This window comes from Papilio machaon, chromosome 6, assembly GCF_912999745.1.
Source record: "Papilio machaon chromosome 6, ilPapMach1.1, whole genome shotgun sequence".
NCBI lineage: Eukaryota > Metazoa > Arthropoda > Insecta > Lepidoptera > Papilionidae > Papilio > Papilio machaon.
Window position 1 is genome coordinate 6311839 of NC_059991.1, and position 23164 is coordinate 6335002.

At 34.7% G+C, this 23164-nt stretch overlaps 1 protein-coding gene across 7 annotated transcripts in view; it reads right to left on the reverse strand.

The window, feature by feature from the left end:
• Nucleotides 1-23164, reverse strand: part of LOC106714967 (polypyrimidine tract-binding protein 1) — a 348985-nt gene that overhangs the window by 4673 nt on the left and 321148 nt on the right. For 4 of the 7 annotated variants that reach the window (XM_014508117.2, XM_014508122.2, XM_014508123.2 and 1 more), the window contains 5 exons: nucleotides 22494-22640; nucleotides 17302-17424; nucleotides 15620-15746; nucleotides 10209-10267; nucleotides 752-965 (listed from right to left, as the gene is read on the reverse strand). In XM_014508117.2, the coding sequence (XP_014363603.1) occupies nucleotides 752-965; nucleotides 10209-10267; nucleotides 15620-15746; nucleotides 17302-17424; nucleotides 22494-22640 (670 nt within the window). The remainder of the gene's footprint in view (nucleotides 1-751; nucleotides 966-10208; nucleotides 10268-15619; nucleotides 15747-17301; nucleotides 17425-22493; nucleotides 22641-23164) is intronic. The other 3 variants (XM_014508121.2, XM_014508118.2, XM_014508120.2) reach the window with 3 other exon arrangements.

Consider the following 23164-nt stretch of genomic DNA (forward strand, 5'->3'; position numbering starts at 1 on the left):
AACATTTAAAATTGATTATGAATAATAAACAAGAAAAGAGACGACGCGAAGTTACAAACGCAGACACATAGTTCAGAATAATGTTCTCTTGTGTGATTTTATGTTGGAGATTTATTTTACTACGTACCTTAACGGGTTCAGCTCTTGGTTTTAATATCAACTTGCGTAGGTTATAAAAGTGCAATAAAAAGAAATATAAAACTCGATTACCTTACAATAAAAGTGAAAATAATATTCGGAAAATATTATGAAAATATGTTCGTACCAGAATCAATGTTCAAGAAGTATTTCTAATTTACGATATCAAAGATGAACAATAATGATCTCAGAAATACAAACCCTTACTAAGGTTAGAAACAAAAGGTGAACAAGTAATTAAATAAGCTCCTTATTAAAAAAAGGTAATAATTTGTACATTATCTTAAAACAAAAAAGGAACAATATAAAACTTGGAAGCGAATCCTCACAAAGGAGTTTATTTATTAACGTAAAATAAAAATCGAGCCCAATATTTTTTACAGTACAATGTAGTCTAATAAAAGCTTTCAGATGCTGAGATTGATTCATTAGATTAAAAAACCAAATGTATACAATAGATAATCCAACAATCCCATAGCATAGTACCTTTTGGGTACGAAACATGTAGAGATTAAAAGAAGATTTAAATGGAAAATTTCGAGCTAATAGGAGCGGTGAGGGTAACTTAGATCGGTGTAAAAAGGTTCCAGGCATGGGCATTAGTTGGACTAACTCATCCTGGATGCGAGGGCCAGTGCGAGGCGGGCCCGCTGTGGCGTCAACTCACTGGTCAACAACTGGTGCGCGTCACCGTCGCCAGACGGCAGCGTGGGGTTGGTGTAATCCCGAGACTTGTCGTTGTTGTATTTTACATTGAGACAAGTCATCTTTGAGTAGTCGATGCGGAGTGTGCAGCAGCCGTTGTAGATGTTCTGCCCGTCCAGCGCCTGTGAAAGGAATTAATTTCTGATGAGATCAAACAAAGTAATAAATTGATTATGTGTTAAGTTTTCAATGAGTCCACAATCACGAATTAAGAGCAATCAACCATCAAGCTATTGGATGATGATTAAGATACATCATTTTGTGTATGTGATGATAAAAATATGATTAAAAATCGAGTCATGAACCGTAAAGAAAATTACAATGGGACCGTATGAAAACTGTAACATGCTGACGCGCATCAACTATTTGTTTGCCCACGACGGCTGTGGAAGCCAGATAACACCTCATCGCGATAGAAAAGGGAATTAATTAAAATGCAACAGCACTCAACCCATTCCTGTGAGCTTTATGCTATTCGTTCACAGGCACCAAAAGCACACGATATTTTATAATGAATGTAGCATAGGTGAGACGCTTTTTGTACTCGAAAACATGCCACCTTTAAATTAATTACATTTTATTATTTATGTATCCACTAACATTAAATACATTTTACATCATATACATTAAAATCAGTATGACATATTTAAGAATAAGTAAGAGTCACCGTTTTCATAACATAAATTAAGTAATCCGACGGAATGATTTACCCGAAACGACGTTCGAGCGCCAAAGTTTCAATTACGATTATTCCGTCAATTAATTAACGCAGTTTAGACGTGGGTTAATTGCGCTTTTGACAATTTAATATACAGCTTCCATAATTTAATACTTTATTCAACAATTTTTAATTTACATTTTAATAGACTTTCACAACTAAGTTTGACACGAGATTATACTCGTAAAGTATTGTATTTTATTGTGAATCTAAACTTCTATAAGATATTAAAATTAAAACGCAAAAAGAACATACTGAATTTCAAATTATGAACTACCGTATAATACAAAATTCTTAACAATATATGTAGGAAAGTGAAACTCATAACACAGCACTATGAAACCCTAAAAGTAAAAAAGTGATATTCAAAAAGAGGCACATTAAAAATCCCTTCGATAGATTTTTCTTTTGGAATACTATAAAAAATTCCGAGCCGTAAAAAATAAGTAAAAGTTGAATGTCTAAAAGCTGGATATTGGCTGTAGATTTAATAAATTTCTGCTCTATATGCAAATGCGAACCCCTGATGTGTAGACGTGAATAGATTGGCCCGTTTATAGCTCAACTTATATGGAAATACGAAAAGCACGTAAGAAAGTGTAGATGAAGATCGCTCCTATACGTAATTAGTTTAGTAGGCTCGCGCTCAAATCGATTCGGCGACTGCAGGCGAAAAGCGTGGCGACGTAATCGGTAATTAATTTACAATTCTAATATATTTTGCTCCGGGCAAAGGACCTTAAATGTGTATTTAAAAGATTCAAATGAGTAAACTTAAAAAAGAACTTAAGTATGTATAACTTAAAGAATCCCTAAATAACAATCTCCATATTTATACATATTAATAAAATTGGACTGTTTGTATGTAATATCGAAAAAAAAATCATATTTCGTACACATTATGTATTTGGGTAGCCGATAACGAGAAACCAATTTTTACACTTTTTGTCTGTCTTTACGTCTGTCTACAAACCCACTTATGTTACGAATAATCTCCGGACCGGCTGGACCGATTTCTACGCGACTTCAACGGGAAGGACTTGATGGACGCAGGCATATTATAGGCTCACCGGCGACCGCTAGTAATTAATAAATAATTTGACTTTGAAGAAAATGCAGACTAAAATTGCGTGAGTCAGAGGAGAATTCATTTTTTAACGTAAAGGAACGTCACTCTTTAACTCCTTGGTTGCTTAATTTATGTATGGTTAGTTAACTAACTTACTTCTTTCCCTAATAATTAGTTATCGTCTGGCGCTAACTTTGTTACAGCGTGAATGACGTCTCTAACGTAATATTTATTAAGGCTCCGTAATAAGTCTAAGATAACTGAAGCATTTATTAATTAGTCTACTAAGGGGTGAGCTGATTTACAATACGCAGGCGGCAAATAGCGATTAGTTGCGATTTAATATTCTCAGGATAGTCGTTTAATTACCAAATATTTGTTTAGTTTGGTGCTTCATTACCGAAATTTGTTTAGTTTATCCAGAAATGTGAAAAATTTTAAACGTTATAAAATTTTTGAAATCTATAATTTTGTCACAAGTAATACATTCTTATGAGTCGTAGTTAGTTGGTTGCGTTGTATAAAATATAATTATAATATTTTATAAAATAAACTCGCATAATACTACACAGATTTAGATATTCAACTAAATAATGACAAGTACAAATTCTGTGAAGAAGAATGTATAAATAATGCTCGTTCCGTTCCAACCATTAACTAATGAGCTCCAGATTCCGTCTCGGGAATTCGGGGAATGGCATAAATAAGAGTTAACTAAAATCACAGCAAAGTGGTCGTCAAAGGAGCAAGACAGAGTCAACGTAAGACGTAACAAGTGTCCTCCGTATATCTTAATCAGTCCCTGGTAATTGTTTTATCTTTAGCTCGTTAGAACTCGTTTAAGCAAAGCCTTCTTAGTGAAGGATTAAGTGCGGTCCGCCTTAATTCACCCCCTGTTGCTAATTCTGGCGGTTTTTCCACGAAGACCAGATAAACGTTTTTGTTGCGGGTCCCAAGAACGCTACGTTTAATATTTATAAGAGGGCAACAAGCACAAAGCTCACAGCGCAGTGCTTCTGTTGCTGCTGTGAGGATTACGCTGACGCCGTAATGCATTCAGTTTTTGTTCGTAGATGCGGTACCGGGAATTGCACAAAATGTTTTAAATATTTCCTATTCCATTTCATTCGTTGCCAGTCTAATGGAATAATTTAATTGTATTGTTCTTTTGTTGAGATATTATTTTAAGAATTTTTACACATTTTAATTATGTGTTTAATTTCAACTTTCTTTGTCTTACATAGCTTATTTCAAACGACCAAACCCCACCAAACCCACCATGGGTTATTCTTCTCTAAATAGTCACCAACTTTTCAGTCTATTTATATTTAGAAATGAACGAATGAACTGATAATTAAAAAAAACTTTCTAAAAACAAGCTTTTATTATGTCCTTGTTAATTAAAAGAACTAACATTACGACACATATGACAAACTATTCGTCAAGACAAACCGAACGAGCCCAAACTCCATCATCAGATCAGAACCTTGACATCATAATATTCAATTATCATGCATGCAAATTGCAGCTCAATCAATAACCGGGAAGTGGTTTAAATTTAATTCGCAAGATTTGACGACAAACATCGGGACACAACATTTTGGTTTCACCAAAAAAAAACTTGTAAAAAGTGAAATTACAATTATTCGAAAAGTATTTTTAATTATATAAATCGTCAATATCATTGTAATTAACTAATTCAAGAACTTCACAGACAGCAAGCAAGAGCAATCAAATGCAATAGTTTGTAGGGAGATAACAGATAAAGTGGTACAATACAAGCTCAGAAGGGATTTGTATCAGCCCAGGAGCACACCTTCACTTAGTTCGTAAAACAACTTATCGGATAAATGAACACGCTTCTAGTTAACCCACAGCCGCACTTTACTCGACACCGGAACAAAATGAATACAGTATAAAATATTGTACATTTTAATTCGTTGATCTTCCGATAGGAAATGGTCGAGCATTCACAAAATTCCAATAATCGTGAAATGAGATTGCGCTGTGACGAATTGCAGTTCAATTAATTCTTTTTAGTGGATCGACATCGAAATATGATATTTATATATTCTTTGTTAATTTTAAACGCGCAATATATTTATTTAAAATTTATATTTATAATTAGGTTTCACTTAGTAAATATTTTTTTTAAATAGCGTTCTTTTTAAATGTTCAATGTTTAAAAGCAACCTATTATTATTTATATTAATGCATATAATTTCAAACATAATAAATGGTTAATTAAATAGTACTTTTCAAAACACAATAAAAACAATGTGGCATAACTATTAACAGTTAAAGATGAACGTACAAATTTAGGGATGCGTTAAAAGACCATTAGATAATGTAGTTAATATTCGAAGTATCCGTAATCTAACGCGACAGATAGTGGTAGTGGGGGACTGTGGATTTACAGATAACTCGCTGTTCCTACAGTACTTTTATAAATTTTTATAACAAGAAACCTAACCTTCAAAAATATGACCACCTATTTACAAGTATGTTTATAATTGTATGTATAAAAATGCCTTTGTATTAGAATAAAAATTAAATTTACTTCAGTAATAATTAATAAAACCTTTGAAAGTAAAATTAGAGTTGTGACCAATTCATGTAAAACATGTAATGCTACAAAAAAGAATAATATTTGATTTTAATGTTGAAACAAAGCGTGAAATTGGAATAAAAGGCGATTATAGAACAATGCGATTGCCGATTTGTATTCAATAAAAGCTTTTAATGGGAAAATTATTTTAAAAAGCTTTAAGCGCTACAATGAAAAGCAAAGGGATGAATGAAACATGAAAATGTCCTGGATTATTTTGCACTTAAATGTTTGACTTCGACTGGATTTTGGACAGCGCACGATCAGAACAATGTTGGCATAGTAAGAAACGAACTAATCTCTCATGGTCAAACATTTGCTTAAATAACATACACATCTACAAGTCCGAGAAGTATACAACTTAGCTTATAATATTAGCAGCAATGTAAGCGTTCATGTCATTTCTTGTGGTAATCCTTGGAACATTTTGAAGTGTTCATGATTACAACTAGCAAAGCGGCCGCACCAACACTAACAAAACAACTGCTCAACAATGTTCCACACCTAACTAGACACGCTACTTCACAGCCCTGTTGACACAGCCTGCGCAGTGCGCACTGAACACGGCAGGCGGTCCAAGCTATTTTAAACGAACCGCCAACCTCTTGTAGGACTACTCAAAAATAAAGACGTAAAATACATACAACAGCAACTACAAACATTTATCGTAATGATTTAATATAAAATGTTCGAAATCTAATGTCTCGGAGTGCGTTAGGTGTCGTGGGTTCGAATTATGTCATTTGGGTCCAGTCTTTGTCTTTTAACTCAGGATAAGCGTTAGTTAGATTGGTTTAAAAGTATGCTACATAATGATGTAAACAATTGGAAACTATTAAAATAAAATGTACAGAACACAGGTAAATATTCCTCTTCACTTTTACATTGTAGTTAAACTAAGTGTTTAAAAAACATTGAGTGAACTTTTCGGACGCAAAACGCTTTAGGATCTTTTTAGAGGATAAAATGTTAATATTTACTAACAGAATGCTTTGGAACAGCTCGCAGAATGAGCGGAAAAGTGAACAATATATACTTTAAAATTGTACGGTGATGTTAAATTTAGTACGAATGCATTTTAAACTTTATTTAAATAGTGTCTCCCGAGTTTAGCTTTATTAAAGATTTATTCTGTGATATTATTAAAAATTCACGTTTGTATAACAAGAAGCTATATTCGTGCTAAATACCTTTACATTTTTATAATTTGGTAAAAACATACACATACCTAATTGAATTTTACAATTGCCATCATAAAATGATTTATTCTATCGCTGCGTATACTTTCAAAGCTGCAGTTTTGTATGGTCTTTGATTACTTATAAGACTGTAATATGGAACTAAGACCGTGTTTTTCATGGAGTTTCATAAAAAGTACACTACAGGATTGTGTTACTTTATAAGTCTATCTTAAATGTTTACTTTTATAAACAAAAAAAGTAAAAAACACTGTCAAAGTTTAAAATAAATAATGATATGCATAAAGGTATAACGTGGTAGATATAAAGCGACGTCGTCATGTTTTCGACAGTCACATTGTTTGAACGTGTCTTGGCGTTATGGAAAGGTCGCGGCGAGACGTGGCCGCATCGCAAAGTGCAATTTTAAAATGTAAACAAAAGCCCGCACCTCGGCTCTATAAACTTTAACCTCGGCTTTCGCTATATTGAACCGCGCCGCGTATCGCCGCACTGGGGTAAGGCGCTCGTTTAATATTTTATTTCGCTAAATCAATCAGCGCCGAGTTTTCTTTTGCAAACAATAGAAAGTTTGCCCTTGATAAATTGTGGAATTATTATATCGGTGTATATTTTTTATTAACATTCAATAGTTTCATTTACATCCAATAATATTTATTAATACAATTTAATATATATTTAAAAAGATTAGAAGAAATAGATTCCCTAATTGATATATTTTCTTAACTTAATGATGAATTCCAATAATTGCATTGTCATATAAATCAATTATTTATTGATTTACTTATTTAAAAATATTGGACTAAATTCCAATAGATAACTCGATCCTATATTGCTTTATGTAGTGTTGTGAAGTGTATAACATAAGAGAGGCGATCAACGAATCGGTCCGTTATCAATCATAACTTATTGATGTTGCCGCCGAGCTTTGATTAAGGCGACCACGGTTCGCTGACTGAACGTAACCAATGCTTGAATTAGGGAACACATTCACATAATATTAGGTACTCAATATTTATAATAATTTAATACAAATCAATGATGAATAAATTCTGCATAAAAATAAGTAATGTTTTAATTGTGTTATGTTTAGAGTCATAACACAAAACATTAATTTAGTCAGTAAATCTATTGCCATATTAAAAAAAAAATAAAGCTCGATTACTTTGCGTTTTCATTAATAACATAAAATTTATGTTACTTTTAATTATTCTAAAAAGATGGTTATCTAACAGATGAAGAAACACTATAACTAAAATCTATCCATATTTTATAAGATCTGGAATGATAGGCAATCATGAGGGATACGATAAGATTGCAAGTTGGAAATAATAATAAAAATAAAGCAGTGGATCACTGTAAAGTCATAAGACTGAAAGATATTTTGGGAACGGCTTAGTTTATGAATTATGGCTGTTGTCACTTTTACATTGGGTCAGTACATTGTGTTGCGGGCAAATGTAGAATGTGGTTTACAAGAATTGAGCACATTAAGAGCTTACATTTCGTGTCTGCGCACATAAGCTGCTCTCGGAAAAGATTTGATGGCGAGGTTAGAGATTTATGTCAAGGATCATAGAGTCGGGGATCGGGGATTTCAGCGCTCCAGCATCCGACTGTGCCCTTTGTGACTGAAGCACTATCCGGCTTCACTCCACTTTGTACCCCTTACTTCGCCTGCCACTTACCTTGTGGGACATTTCAATTACAGCCTGAGAAAAATCCGCGGTTAGACCGAAGCCCGAATATCGCGCGCGGATTCCGCGGATGCGCTCGATACGGGACGGCCTTAGAACGACGACGAAATTGGATTCGCCGCTTAGTGGCCAGTTATATTACATTCAAATGCTACGTAATACATTCTAAATTTTCAAAGATTTAATCAATAGCATAGATTTGTTTTTATATTTACAATTCTTTAACGGAGTTTAGAAAAGTTTATATGTGGATGTTTAAATCTCTATCTTTTCTTTCATTCAATTCTAGTTAAAAAGATATAGATCATAGCCCAACTTAAATGAAACAGAACCGAATTTTTTAATAAATACCATGTATAATCTTGCGTACAAATGCTCAACAGAGTTTGTTAAGATTTGAATAATGTATGCATAATAAAAAACGTTCCATAATTAAGAACTTTCCACTCCGTTGATAAAGCAATTTTACGAATATATAAGTTAAAATTGCAATTAACATTAAATATTAATAGCACGACTGACTGACTTTTACTTTTGAATTAAAAACGTAACTGACTGACCAAGTTCTTGACGAATAAATATTTAAGCAGCAGTGCACAAATGTCGAACAAATTACATTTTATCAGAAGTCAAAAATAGTTAATTCATTATATCTGTATACAGTATTCATCGGATACATAACAGTATTCATCGGATGAATTGCCAGAATTTTTCTCATATGGAAAAAATCGTGTTAAACAGAAATTAAAGGTTACAATCATTTTTTTAATTCAATTATCGTCATACAAGTACTTTTTATAAGTACATATACATACAAGTAGTTTTTTCCAAGTGCTAAGCGCATCTGAAAATGTAGCCTTCACAGAGAGCGTAATAATGTTAACAGTGGCGGTAGTTTCATCGTATTACGAGTACGTACAATTCAAATCGTGCCTATCCACCAGATGCGACTTAGCGTTACTAAGTTTTCACCACTCCGCTTTCCCGGTGATATCTTGATTCAACGCGAGGTTTCCCCGTTAGGACGTTTTAATTTGTCAGACAAGTTGTAATCTGACCACAATTTTAATCTCCTAAATGCTCTTTAGTATTGCAGACGTTTTGTCTACCAAGGTACTACCAAAACAAGGATGTCATTTTAGTAGATTTCTCAGTATTAAATAGATTTAGGTATACAATGTTACAATATAGTGACATATTTTGGGCTACAAGGTCGTCGCGTCGCTGTCACGCAACGTTATAATATATTTTTTTTAGAATTTATTACAAATTTTTTTTTAAAGGTTTACCTAATTCAGCTATTTCGCCAATTTCTATATGTGTTCAGTATATTTCACTGAGCATCACTAGCTAAATGTTAAAAATAACAATCGCCATATTATGGCCGGGAATCAAAGTTTACAGAAGCCGCAAAACAAAATTTAATTTGGCCTGAACACTGCATCAGAAATAAAGTTAAAACAGTCGCTGCAGTAGGCGGGAGTACGTCCAACTTCTAACGCAAATGAATAGCGAATGGGAAAAGTTGGGCCGAGAAAAATGATGTCCCACTCGGCGAGTTCGGGGCGGGCCATTGTCGACTTACAGCGACTGTTGTTTGCCGATATTATTGTTATTAAATGCACGTAAACCTCGCGTGTTTGTAAGCACTTTGCTTCCGTCGTGTATTGTGTCCGTAGATTTATATACTGCGAGGTACAGCTTATACTTTTATTATAAATTACAAAAGTTAGTGACACATACTTAAAAAAATAACAATAAACTATGTTCGAAGCGCCATGATAGCCGATTATAACGCCGAATTATAAAGGCTAAATAAATGAAAGTTGTTTAAGTATGAATTTCGTTTTCTAAGAGTCATAAAACTAATTGGGTGACATAAATTTTATTCTTATTATGAAACCTTGATCCAATAAGATATTAGATCAAGTGTAGAGGAATCTTCATCATTGAGCGTTGAGAGATAGCTGTAAAATGAGTCATTAAGCTGAATGAAACGTGCTGCAATAAGAACTTTGTTTTATGACTTTACTTTACAAAGTGTTAAATAAAACAAAAAGTTGTTTATACTCACCGTCTTCGCCGTCTGCGCCGACACTGTGTCGGGATATTGGATGAGCGCTTGGAACGAATCTGGAAAGAAAATAACTTCTTAAGACCATCTGATGCTTATGACAGTTTACTCTCGAATACTCAATTTCGAGTGACCGATATCGGAAATCAGCAGTAAGACTTATTAACATTTTCTATTTATTCCCTGGCCATCCCTTTTAATGGTCTAAAATATACCAAGTGATAACCAAAACGATAGCAGCGTTAATATTTAAAACCAAGGATAAGAAAGGGTTAAAATTAATTTGACTTTTGTTTATTACTATAAAAAGTGACGTTATATTTTTCCATAATATCGAATGAACGTGGTTGGTTTTACGGTATTTAAAACGAAGATGTTTTAGAGATTCGTTGACAACTAATATCATGTTTACGAGCGCGCTCTAACAAGACGAAATTGGCGTACAACGTGCGATGCTCCGCGCTAAGTCCCCGAGAGTTTAGTGAAGTCTCGTCTCAGGTGCACCGCAGCTATTTTATCACGTACACCGCTTTAGAATATTTGCATTAACCTATCCCGTAATTTGTTTTACCTCAAAAATAAACTTGCATACGCTTTAGATTATTAAAAGTTTTGTTACGTCTTCAAACATACCAAGGAAACATTTTTTTTAGTTATGACTTTAATTTTTATAAAGATTCAATATTGCCTAACGTTATAATAAAAAAAAATATTATAAGTTTTCAAATTTATATTCCAAATTGGGGAAAATAAGGTAATTATTGCTTTTCGCCGAATTGTTTTTTTTATTATTAATGCACAATAATAGCGTGTCACATCTAAATGACAAACGAAAATTAAGCGAGATCATCGTAAACATTTGTAGTGAATAAGAAAAGTTTTTAGAGAGGCGTAAATTCAAAAAGCAGTTAATAGTGAAAAAGGCTTGATTGATATTTATAGTGTAGTTTGTTTACTGGCGGGCTCGGGAGTGGAACCCTAATTTAGGTGTGAGGCCAGCGATCATTGCCGCTTGTGGGGTGAGCGAATAAATTCACATTTTTAGCTACGAGAAACATCGTTCGGGCAACACCTGCGTTAGCCACATAACGTACCATTAGACAGTGTCGTTTTATTTTTCATGATAAAGCCGGACGAAATATTTTTTCGTTCTCGGACAAGATATGGTTAGAAGCTTTGGGTAGATATGACTTATTAGATAAAGAGTTACGTGAATTTTACAAGCAACATAGAAGAGAGAAGAAAATTTATTAATAAAGTTTTGTACTACTTTATTTATACCATAAATATACAAGGTAACACTTATACATAGGTATTGCGCAACTAAATAATATATGACGCCATTAGCTCAGCGCGCCTCCGAGAATTTAAGTACTTATTAGCTGTTTTCCTTCTCCTTTAACAATTTCCTCGGTCTTATAAAATATAGAAGTGCCCAATCCACTCAAGGTAAGAAACGTCTAACTAAATTAATAGTAACGCGCTGTCTCCTTCATACACACATAAATGCTCTTTAGGGCCCATCGACTTGCCAATTTCTTAACATTCCGATGAATCTTATAAAATTTTACTGAGTACCGAACTAATGTAATATTATACTTTAGGTGGCTGCGTTTACTTCATAAAATACTGTGATAATTATTAATATGCAATTTGTTATCAATTTTTATACATACTGTTTTCACATTCGTTTGAAAATATAAATGTAAAAACATTTATTATTTATAAAACATATACGCATTTATTCAAAGCGTAAAAACTGCAAAAGACAAAGGAAATGTTAATTAAGGGGCAATTATATCAAGTCATTTTCTGTGAGCGTTTTGCAATAATTTTAAAATCAATCAACCCAATCATGGCAATACTTTTTCAGTACAATAAGGGTGTACTATACGATGTCGTTATTGATTGTAGTGAGTGGCGGATAACGTTTTGGTTGCGACCCTTCCGCATAAATTGCCGCTAAATGTCCACTTGCACACGGCCCGCAAGGGTCCCGCGCCGCGTAATAAACACTATTTGTGGGAATATTTACTTTGTGATTATTGGAAAAACTCCAGCGACCATTATTGGAAACATATTTCTCTTCAAATACATGATTAAATTATGTTGATTGTAGGCTATCTGGACCTCTTTTTTACATGTTCCGAGAATATAATTTATTTTCATTATTACTTTCACATTAAATTCGGGATTAGTTACAAATATGCATAAAATTATTGAAGTAACTTTAAATTTGTAAGCGACATTTAAATGATTTGTATCAATCAAGTTAAATTTATCGAAAGTTGGGGAGGGCGCGCAAGATTAACATATTAAATATTTAAACCGATACGTAAACACGAGCTGAGGGATTGGGGCTTGGAAATTAAAATTTTCTAATCCTCATTTTGGTGGGCAGCCAAGAGGTCACTTCCGCTATGTAAATTACAGCAGGAGGCCCGGCGCACCGTGACCCCCAGGCCCCGAGGCCCTGCCGAGATTCGGATTACATCTTAATGTGATATCTTAAATCTCAACGTCTCATCTCCATTGAACGTGCTCTGCTGAACTTGAATGCTTCCTGGCAAATTACGCGCGCTTTCAGCCACCGATGCTCGCCTATTACCTGCGCTTCCAGCTTAGCTACGTGGACGGCTTTACTATAAAATATCACTAAACCTACTAAATTCTAACGAAATTCTAATTTAGTTGCATACAACTAAATATTTCATAAATTACAATGTTCTTAAACGACTAAATTAAATTGTGACTTAAAATATTATTCAGCAACAAACCTATGTATTAACAAACCGAGTAAGATTACGCCAGTGGACGAATCAAATCCTTAATTACGGAAATCCTACGTCGACATAGACACGACATCTACCACAAACAGGGGACGCATAATAATTGTAGCGGTCTACTACACCTTAATAAAGCCAATCGGGCGAGGGTACGAGGTGGTGCGGCGAGCGGAGGGTAGGATTACATCGCAGCGACGCTGCGCCGTTCATTGAGATTTGTTTCGGTATTGCGAGCGCGTATGATAGTAACCTTTCGTTATACGACTCGGCCGACGTGCTAACGAGTCGAGGCGCACAAACAATAGACTTAAACGGCGTTCTTTCATTGCTAAATTTAAATAAACTGAACAATTCGCAACTTTGTCGCATTCATTAGCGTAATATAATAAAAACTCCGGAATATTCATCGGCCCAAGTCCTCGAAACTCATGAAAACCACAACGAGACCAACACGAACTCAAATTCGACAGCAAATTCTAAGTGGTCCAAGTTATATTATATTTTACGCTATGGAAAATTATGTAAACAAGTAAATAAAGGGAATAATATTGAATCTTATAAATCACGAAAGCCGGATTTTTATTTGCGATCGCGATTGATAAAGGTTGAGAAGAACAGAAATAATCGACGTGTAAATATGTTGCCGCGGCCGTAAAACATCTGCGAAATATTTCCGAATGCGTTCAAACATTATACTGTTATCTGGGTTTTTGCATAACAAACGTGACACGCTTTACTCGATTGCCAACAGACAATTTCATGTAAATATTTGAAGCAGAAAGAATGCCTCGTCCGTAAGAAGCGCTCGTCGAGCCATTACATGTTACTTAACTTTAGACAGCTATCTTCATTCCGCGCATTCTGTAGTATCGAAAGTGAATTGGAATCGAAATATGTGGTTTATTTGCTCCCCATGAGACAAGATAATTGAAGTAGGGATTTATACGTTTCCGATCTGGGATCTTCCGTCGTGCCGTTAGCCGGTGCCGCGGCAGATACCGGCACGGCTTTGTATGCTCCGTTTTGTGTATATTTACTCTCGGAGGGTACCCTTAGCAAACTGTACTTATATATATGTGTATTGTATATTTGTTTTAGAATTTGTTCCTTGTATTCTATTAAAAGGATGATTCCAATTTTTTGCTTAATGATAAAATTCCTGATCAAATTAACGAAATCTTAACAAGATTACAAAATATTTTTAAGCTGACATTCAATACACAAGACATGAAATACACAAAGGTTTCAGAAGATGAAATGTTTCAAAGTAAAGTAGCGTTTAGTTAGTTTAAAACAAAAGGGGGAGAGACGGTAAATAATGGCAGACCGTTAGAGACAAAAGCTTTTACAATTGGACAATGACGAATGCGGCAAAAAAGCAAACAGCAGTTTCGGAAAGTGAGCAAGGGTCGGAGCACGACGTTCGGAAATTGGAAATGTTGCATTAGCGGAGGTAGCGATACGCGCAGCGCCCGCCGTCACCGCCCGAGCCCTCTATAGCGACTCATTTGCATAACGCCGTTTTGCTAATTAAGTTTTCATATCAAGGAATCAAAGATACATTTAAGCTCTTTTTTCGTTTTCGTCTTCGTCTACTAAATCACAGTATATCATGTTGCTTCAATATACGATACTTAAGCTATGTTGATATTGTTACATACAAATTTTATGTGATTTGTTTATTTTGCGTAGGGATAAAAATTGTCGATAATGCGAATTACTACATATGTAGTTTATTTTTAATAACAAAAAAAAAGAAAAAGTGTGAGTTGTTTGTGTGTTTTAGAAGATTAAATCCACGCCGGCGAGTAAATTGCACATAATAAATATAAACAGGCATCTACTTCTGAATAAATAAGTATTTTTGTAAATTCGATGTCAGTTGTTTGACAAGGGTTCGATTGAGACAGTAAACGGAGCGCTCCTCTTTACTTTCTACTCGGGAAACTTTGTTTGGAGGTGTTTCGGCGGACTCGGTCGCATTAATATGTAAAAAGAATTGAGAGGACCTTGTATATAAAACTTTACTTACTTCGGAAATGTGTAGATTTGATTAAGGTTTATAAACTAACTTTATAATTAGCTGGAAGTGCGCAGCGGCCACCCCGTGGCTTATGAAATATGTACCTACGTACCTGCCTGCCAACGGATTTATTCAGGATATGCATGAGGGTACGATTTAAATTTTAAACGGATTGCGCCCTTGGATTCAGGCGTGTGTTTGGTAAATCTATCACTATAACAGGACTATAGTTGGCGAGTACATATTTAATTTTATAGCACACCATCATTCGATTTATGACTAAACACGCTCTGTTATCCGTATTAAAAGTTGGTGTTTCGTAATATTACGTTACGTGTATATTATAATTATCAACATTATCAGCCCTTGTTTACCCACTGTTGGACTTAGGCCTTCCCCATTGCTTTCCTCAGTATGCGGTCCTCCGCCTTCCGCATCCAACCTATTCCCGCTGTGCACACAAAGTATTCGGTGCACCTGTACTGATGCTCAAGTGTATGTCCGTAATAAAAATTAACTCTTCGACGAAACAACTCCTTTTATTCTTTACTCTGATAAAAATATAAAAATCAACAAAAAAATATAAATCAAGCAATACTCACTGTTTTTGGTAAATGTGACAATTTTGAGCACTTTTCCGTATCGCTGGAAGATGGAATATAGCACGTCGAGCACGATCGGGTACAGCATGTGCTCTATTATCACGCGCAACACCGTGTTCGGCCCGCCCTGATGATAAAAAACAAATATTATTACAAAATACAAATTATATTGAAGGTTTTTTGGAAGACCATTTTTAGAGTTCAACTTCGTAATGCATCTTGTCGTTGCGGTTTCTTATTGTTTTGACTTTTATTTGCATTCGACATTTATTCATTTATAGTTAATTAATTTAAGCGACATAATGTGATATTTGACCTTTCATGTCACATCTACGCTTGCTTATTTAGATCTTGCAAATTGCAGTCTTGATGCCGATTTAATATTCCAAGGTAATTACACCGACAGCTAAGAGATTCAGTATCACATAGTGCAGACTTAACGATTAGCGTAAAATTACATTTATACTTACTATGTATATTACGATAGTTAAAGTTATTTAAGAAAACAAACTAAGGATAATTTTCAAGTCGAAATGTAAGAAGTGAGTCATTACTGAAGTAGTTGTTGACTAGTTTATACCATGTGCTTTAAAAATTTAAGCTTTGATTTTCTGACTTTTTTACTGTCGTCTTTCAGTAGATCATCACAGCATTTACTAGCGCTAAATATGAATTTAATTTTAACTTTATCGGGCAACAGCTTAGCGTAGAAAGGCCTAAGTCTCGGTCGGTATAATAAGCGTTGTTTGTGGTCACTTTAGGCGGCCGGAGGTACGTATGTAGGTAAATTACTTCCTCCGCTCGGTCGCCGGGGATACTAAAGCTGATTTGTAGTACAAGTTTGTAATATTTTAGATGGTCTGGTAAACATGGTTAGGTATTAAGTCAGTTTATATTGTGGCTAAATGCACTCAGAAGTTATTGTAAGCAGTAATATTTAAAGACGATTTGAATATTAAATTTAAATCCTCTGTACTTGAATGATGAGGGAAGACTCAGGGGGATAGACAAAGATTACAGAAAGTCCTTTGGCTCACATATTAATATAGATCCTAAGCCGTTAAACTAGTTCTAGAAAAGCACTTGACCTCTAGGATGCATATTTCTAAATTGTTTAACTAATCGCTATATATGCAATGTCCTCCGACTATAGACGGATTTAAAAGCGGAAGATCCCGCAACAACAATATTTGTTGGGTGCATGAATGGGCCGGCTCTTCCGGTAAAATATCACAACCAAACAGAAAACAGAAATTTTTCGTTTCGTCTGATGAGTGTGTGTGAGTCCTTATTTTGGTTCACGATCCCTTCCTACTCTTTTCATATAAGGATAATATGGGAAGGAGAATTTGTGCGTCCCCTCCTCCGTTGATTAAAGATAACTTATCTGCAATTGCAGGTCTATAGGCGGTCGCTTCGCTATTTTGGCGAATATATGGAGCCACTTGCTCGTTTGCTACTTTATAACATAAAAAATACTACATATTACATACCTGCTGTTTGCGAAACGTATCACATGTCATATTTATTGTTTGCATTTAGACCAAAAATGATATAGTGATGTAGAAATGTAGAAATAGCTAGGTAACGAGAAGTGTGCCGGGTACGTAATGTGAATGAAAGTCCGCAGTTTCTGTCTACACCCGTGCGGTATGGTTGTACATGTTTTATGTGATTGTTACCTGTATTTCTGTGCCACCGTTGGCGGGCTGCAGCGCGGCGCCTGCGCCGGCTACGAGCGCCGCACCCGCGCTATTGGAGATCACTTGCGCCGCCTGCAGCGCCGCTTGAGCGGATGCCGACTGCAACAATAGCATTTTCAATTAACTTAATCCGTCTCCTTTATTTTAGCTAACCCTATAGCAAGATAGTAGTAAAAAGCTATCTTAGATTTTAAGCAATCGCATACCATAGGTATATTATTTCAAATATGTCTCGATGTTCAAAAACTCAAATGGATTAAAATGTGTAGTAATTATTACCAAAAATATCAAATTCTTTGCTTTGCTTAAATGACCAAGAGTATCCAATTTAAATAGTTTCTTGACATACATTTCTTTTTATATTACTTAACTCGATTACAGCAGTTTCATTCCCTGGAGTATTTACATTTGTGGTCACGAAAAGAATAAACTGGCCACTAATCTCACGTAAGTCGTGTAACAATAGAGCGTGCATAATACGGCAAAAGAAAGTTATCTCATGCACGCGTGAGCCACCTCCGAGTGTCCCGGCGATAACATTGACCGCATCAGACAAAGGGGCCCCTAAACTTATTTTGTATCGCCCGGGATTCCGGCACTTTGTTACGACAGAAATAGGGGCGAGGAGACACGAATGGGGCCAAAACATCGCTTTTGTGAAGACTTTGAAAAATTGGACACGTGTGTTATAAAATTTATGAGACAACAACGCAACTTGATTGTGTCAGAATTTAGAGTACATTGCGTGTTTCGAGCATATGAGCTGGTTGTTCTACACAAAGAATTAAATATAGCTCGACTTTTAGCGAAACCTTTTTGATACTCTCTGTTCACATGAATACAGTAAGTATGAAAAGTCTTTGCTAAACTTTTGTTATATTCTACTTAAATTAATGTCAGTCACATTCACATGTTTAAATTACTTAAAACAACGTGTAAAATTGCAAAGCATTTTCTAGTTTAAAAAATACATTACTTACATTACCTTGCTGTACCTTCAAAAATACGCTTTGTAAATCAACGAGTGTCGAGTTCAACAAACGGTGTCAATACATGTTACCTTTAAAGTTATGAAAATGCAGGTGAGTGACATGGGCCGTATCAACTACATACAAAGCGGCCGAACACTCGCAGTCTGGCAGCATTTTTAACACGTCGAAAAAAAAGTTAGTGGCACGCGAGTAAAATGGATGCTGTTGAAGAAGGGTTACGTGCGCGGCACTCTTTGATCCTATATTTTCACATGGCTTTGTACGACGGGGGCTTGACAAGCGCGCAGGCCAGACACAAAAATAAGGCTTTAACCATGTCACGGTAAGCCCGCTGCCGTCGACGGCAAAGGCCCTGCTACAAATTCGCCTCGACTTGCCCCGCCTTACTTGTTCTTCTTTTAGCTTGTGTTTTTTGCTTGTTTATGACCTATTAGCACTTGAATTATAAAGTCGTCGAACATTAATATAAAGCTTTAATATTGATTAAGCATTTGCAGGAAAACTAACGGAATTCAATTTACTGCAAAGAATGACAACAATGTTAATGTTTTGGTCCTTATTTGTAAAATTCATTTTAGTTCCTGTCATGTATGCCTATAATTGATGTGCTTGTTTAGACACATTACTGTTGTACAGTGTACTTAGTATTTTTGTGAACTTATAGGAAACATATTGCTATAAGTTTTATAATATTAATCATATGAAATTGAAAATAAAAAATCTAAATCAGGTCTTTCTATATCTACACAGAATGCAAACTGGTATATGACGCAGTTAAGTCTTCCGTTGTGATTTAACAAAATATTTCCAAGTCACCGAAGCTAAGTAGTCCGCTCCCCGGTGAACTCTGGGAGTTATTTAAAAGGTCCTATTCTCGGGATCTGCAATCTTTCACCGCGACCACTGGCAGACGTTCGGGCGACGGCGACGTTGACGCGACAAAATAACTCCGTCCGCCATTCGTAAGTTCCATTCATCGACCACAAAAACCTTTTTCGTCGCATGATTGATCAAAGCCTCGCTTTCAATGTACATTCTTTAAAATGCATCGGTCCTCAATGGACTCTGACAATTTCATGATGTTACATTTTAAAATAGTACGTTACAAAATTTTATTTAGTGTTACAAAAAAAGAGCAGGCAAGAATTATTATTACAAATCAAACATCTATAATCAGATATCAGCACGGAATGGTTACTTGGAAAGTTGTACATTGACGGATAGCTTAGATTTAATCGGTTTAAATGAATTAGGTCAGACACATTTTAGTACGCAACTTCAATATTAATTATTAGCATATGTGACTATTTTTAATAAATATAAGATCTTAAATAAACGCTTAAGGCTCATGTGAGAGAAGATGTGACAATAACGATCCCTATTTATTCTCTCAAATCCCTCATTATAAGTTTTAACAACGAGCAACACAAGAAATGATCTCGAAACGTCTCTACAAATTACCATTACGTATAAAGTTATTGTCTATTCCCTCTTTTGAACTTTGAATTTGATACGATTACTTAAATCTTTTTAAGAAAATTTGTAATACTAGTAAAATTAAACTAACTTTAACCAAAAGTACATATAAAGTACATTCTGTAAATATTCAGTCTAGTTTAATTTATCTTTAATATTTTATACTCATAAATAAATAAATAATATTTGATAGAAGTTGTCAACCGGCAAACAGTCACATCATTATGAAGGATCGCTAAATGCGCAGGAAGTGAGGGTGACGGCAGACGTCAAAATACGTATCCGAGTTGAGACAGAATAAAGAAAATTTACGAATATTTGAGTTTTCGCATTAAACGAAATGAAATTATATATTATATTTTTGTTTCTATAAAATGTTTATATAATATAATGTGTCGTCAAAAAGCTAAGCTAAGTCAAAGCACGATGTTATGAAATCATGGTTTCGCACATCATTTGAAATCAATAAAAAAATAAACAAATTTAAAGCAGCAACAAGTCAAAAAAGAAATTAAATGACGTAGAAATGTAAGTGGTATATAATACACTATTTATTTGCAAAACAACGATAATATTTAATAATTGTAAGGATATCGAGATCAGATATCTTCCATTGTTAACAAAGTACAAATAGACAGATATACACCAATAGACACCAAGCGCCACCCGTTTTGAGTTTAATCATTACATTAATTAGCTATTGTGTTTACTCCAGTGTTGTTTGTATTGTTGACAATTAGATCAAACAACTATTATACCATTGATTAGTAGACAAGAGCGCGATATAATATTGTAGAGAAATTGACATATTTCCACACGGAGAATATTCCCTTTATTGTGGTTTCTGAGCCGTTTAACGTCTTACTTTATGTTTATTCGAATGTTAAGTAAATATTTCATAAATTAAAAGGAACAACAAATTAATACCTAATATTCTAGTGTGTCTTGACTTGTAATCTGCAGGTTCCTGGGTTCGAATCTCGCCATGTACCAATGTGTTTTTTGATTTTCGATAACATACGTACATCTACCCGACGCTCTTACGGTAAAGGTCTACCTGTACATATCTAAGAGGTAATTCGAAGATATGTGTGAAATCAACCAACTCCAACTGGGCTAGCGTGGTTAACTATGGCCTAGTCAACCCTAAGTTAGGGTAGGCTCCGAGCCCCTGAGTGAGGACGTATAAAGCGCTGATGATGATGATGATGATGATTCTGGTGTTCAATTGCATATTTTTATTAAATGTATATGTCACTACAAGAAATATTTTTGTTGAACTTGTAATGAAATTTAATAACTTTAGTGTTTGAAATGAGATATAATAAAGCATTTCAATTATTAGTACGGATTCGGTGTTCTCTTTCGGGTAGTATTGATTCCTTGACTGCCGAGAGAAATATGAAAAGCTTCATTTCATTATGCGCTGTTACTATTCATTACAAATAATGTTACTAGTTTTAGTAAGTAAAAGTAATATTTTACTAATATTATAAATGCGAAAGTTTAGATGCATGGATGAATGTTTGTTAGAAGGTATTTCCAGAACGGCTGAACGGATTTTGCTGAAATTTAGCAACGATGTGAAACATAGTCAGGACGAACATATTGACTACTATTTTTTTAATAACGCGCGGACTGAGTCGCGCGCGGCATCTAGTAGTACAATATAAGTTTGATTATGAACCGGTACAGATAAAAGGAAAGAGGTAAATGTTACTACGAGATTGATTAGAGACAGATAATATCATAGTAAATTTAAAAAATGTAATACTAATGTACAGCATTTATTTTATTAATATATCATCGCCCCAATGGTCCAAAAAGGATATATGTACATGTAATAATTATAAATGCTTATTTAAGCTGAAAATAATCCATCTAGTTAATAATAAAAATCTGTAGCTTATTTTCTCAATTATCATTAATTAACTCGTTCACACGAGCATTATTGTACGTTGAAAAGTTAAATAAAACATGGGATAGAGCTCCAAAATAAATCACTGCTTTTATATTCGAATACATAAATATTGATAAAAAATATTGAAGGGTTGAAAATAGGAAGCATTATGAAGGCCTTAATGTCCCTTGCGTTCGCTTCGGCCAACAATTCATCCGTTGATGTAATGTGCTAATTGAACAATCGTTTCGTTATTGTTCCGAGTGTACGCTCCCAGCGATCCGAATCGAACTTTTTCATTGAATATAAAAGAATAATAACGCTGTACATTTTAGGTCTTTTACCGTAAAAAACCGGTGAATACGAGAGATTTGTATTCATACGTAACATCGTTAAAATTGAATATATATTCATTTTTACATAAGCCAGCGGTAGAGCTAGACGCGGTGGAAATATATTTAATACACTGTTATCAATGTTTTTAACGATTTCATGTTATTTTATGTAATTGCTACATTAAAATCTTTATTTACGCTTCGCCCAAATGAGTTAAAACGAAAACTGTATCGGTTCAAATATATTTTATTTTAAAACAACAAATTTTTATGTTGTATTTTGTTTTGTATTTTAAGGCTAAAACATGACATACAATTAATAGGTTATTTAAACTTCTCAATCCGGGGATTTGTTGCTATGCGACTTATGCAATACAATGTCATAGAGATTCGTACAAAGGCACACCTCGCCGAAACTTTGTTATTAAAAAAATGTTATTGTTGATTTCAATATTCTATGACACTTACAGCGTTGCTATGCGTCTGGTCGGTCTTAAGTTCTTTGTGGTTGGAGAACTGGACGTAGACGGCGCGCCCGCGGAGCTGCGCCACACACCCGCCGAAGTAAGCCACCATCGCTACAGCCGATATCTCCTCCGCCATCTCGAGGAATGCCTGCAACAAAAGACAAACATAAAATTAATATTACTAAAAGTTACTATGTGACTGAAATATCGAATAGTAATCAATTTGGTGTACGAAAACCTGGTGTGCCGACTTAATATAGAGTGAGGAGAGATGAAGATGATGGTGTTTTGTTTCATGAGTCAAATTAGAAACAAATAAATTATTTGCCGTTATATATATCTCGTATGAGATTAAATATGTACACGGCTATGTTTAATAAAAATGAAAGATTTATTCAGATCTAAACGTGAATAGAGATCGTAAATTTAGTACCTAATGAAAGAAAGTGTATACAACAATAGATACAAGAATACATATATAAGTATTGAATACAAAGGGGAGGAATAAATTGAGTACGAAGTGGGTACGGTGCGACAACTATCGTCTAATCTAATCGAATATACCAGACTTGAGAGCAAAATATATGGGAATGAAAGATGACGCGTCGAGAGGTCTCGTTCTCGCTCCGAGTTTGTCGCACCCATTTATTTTATTCGCACCGACGACGGATG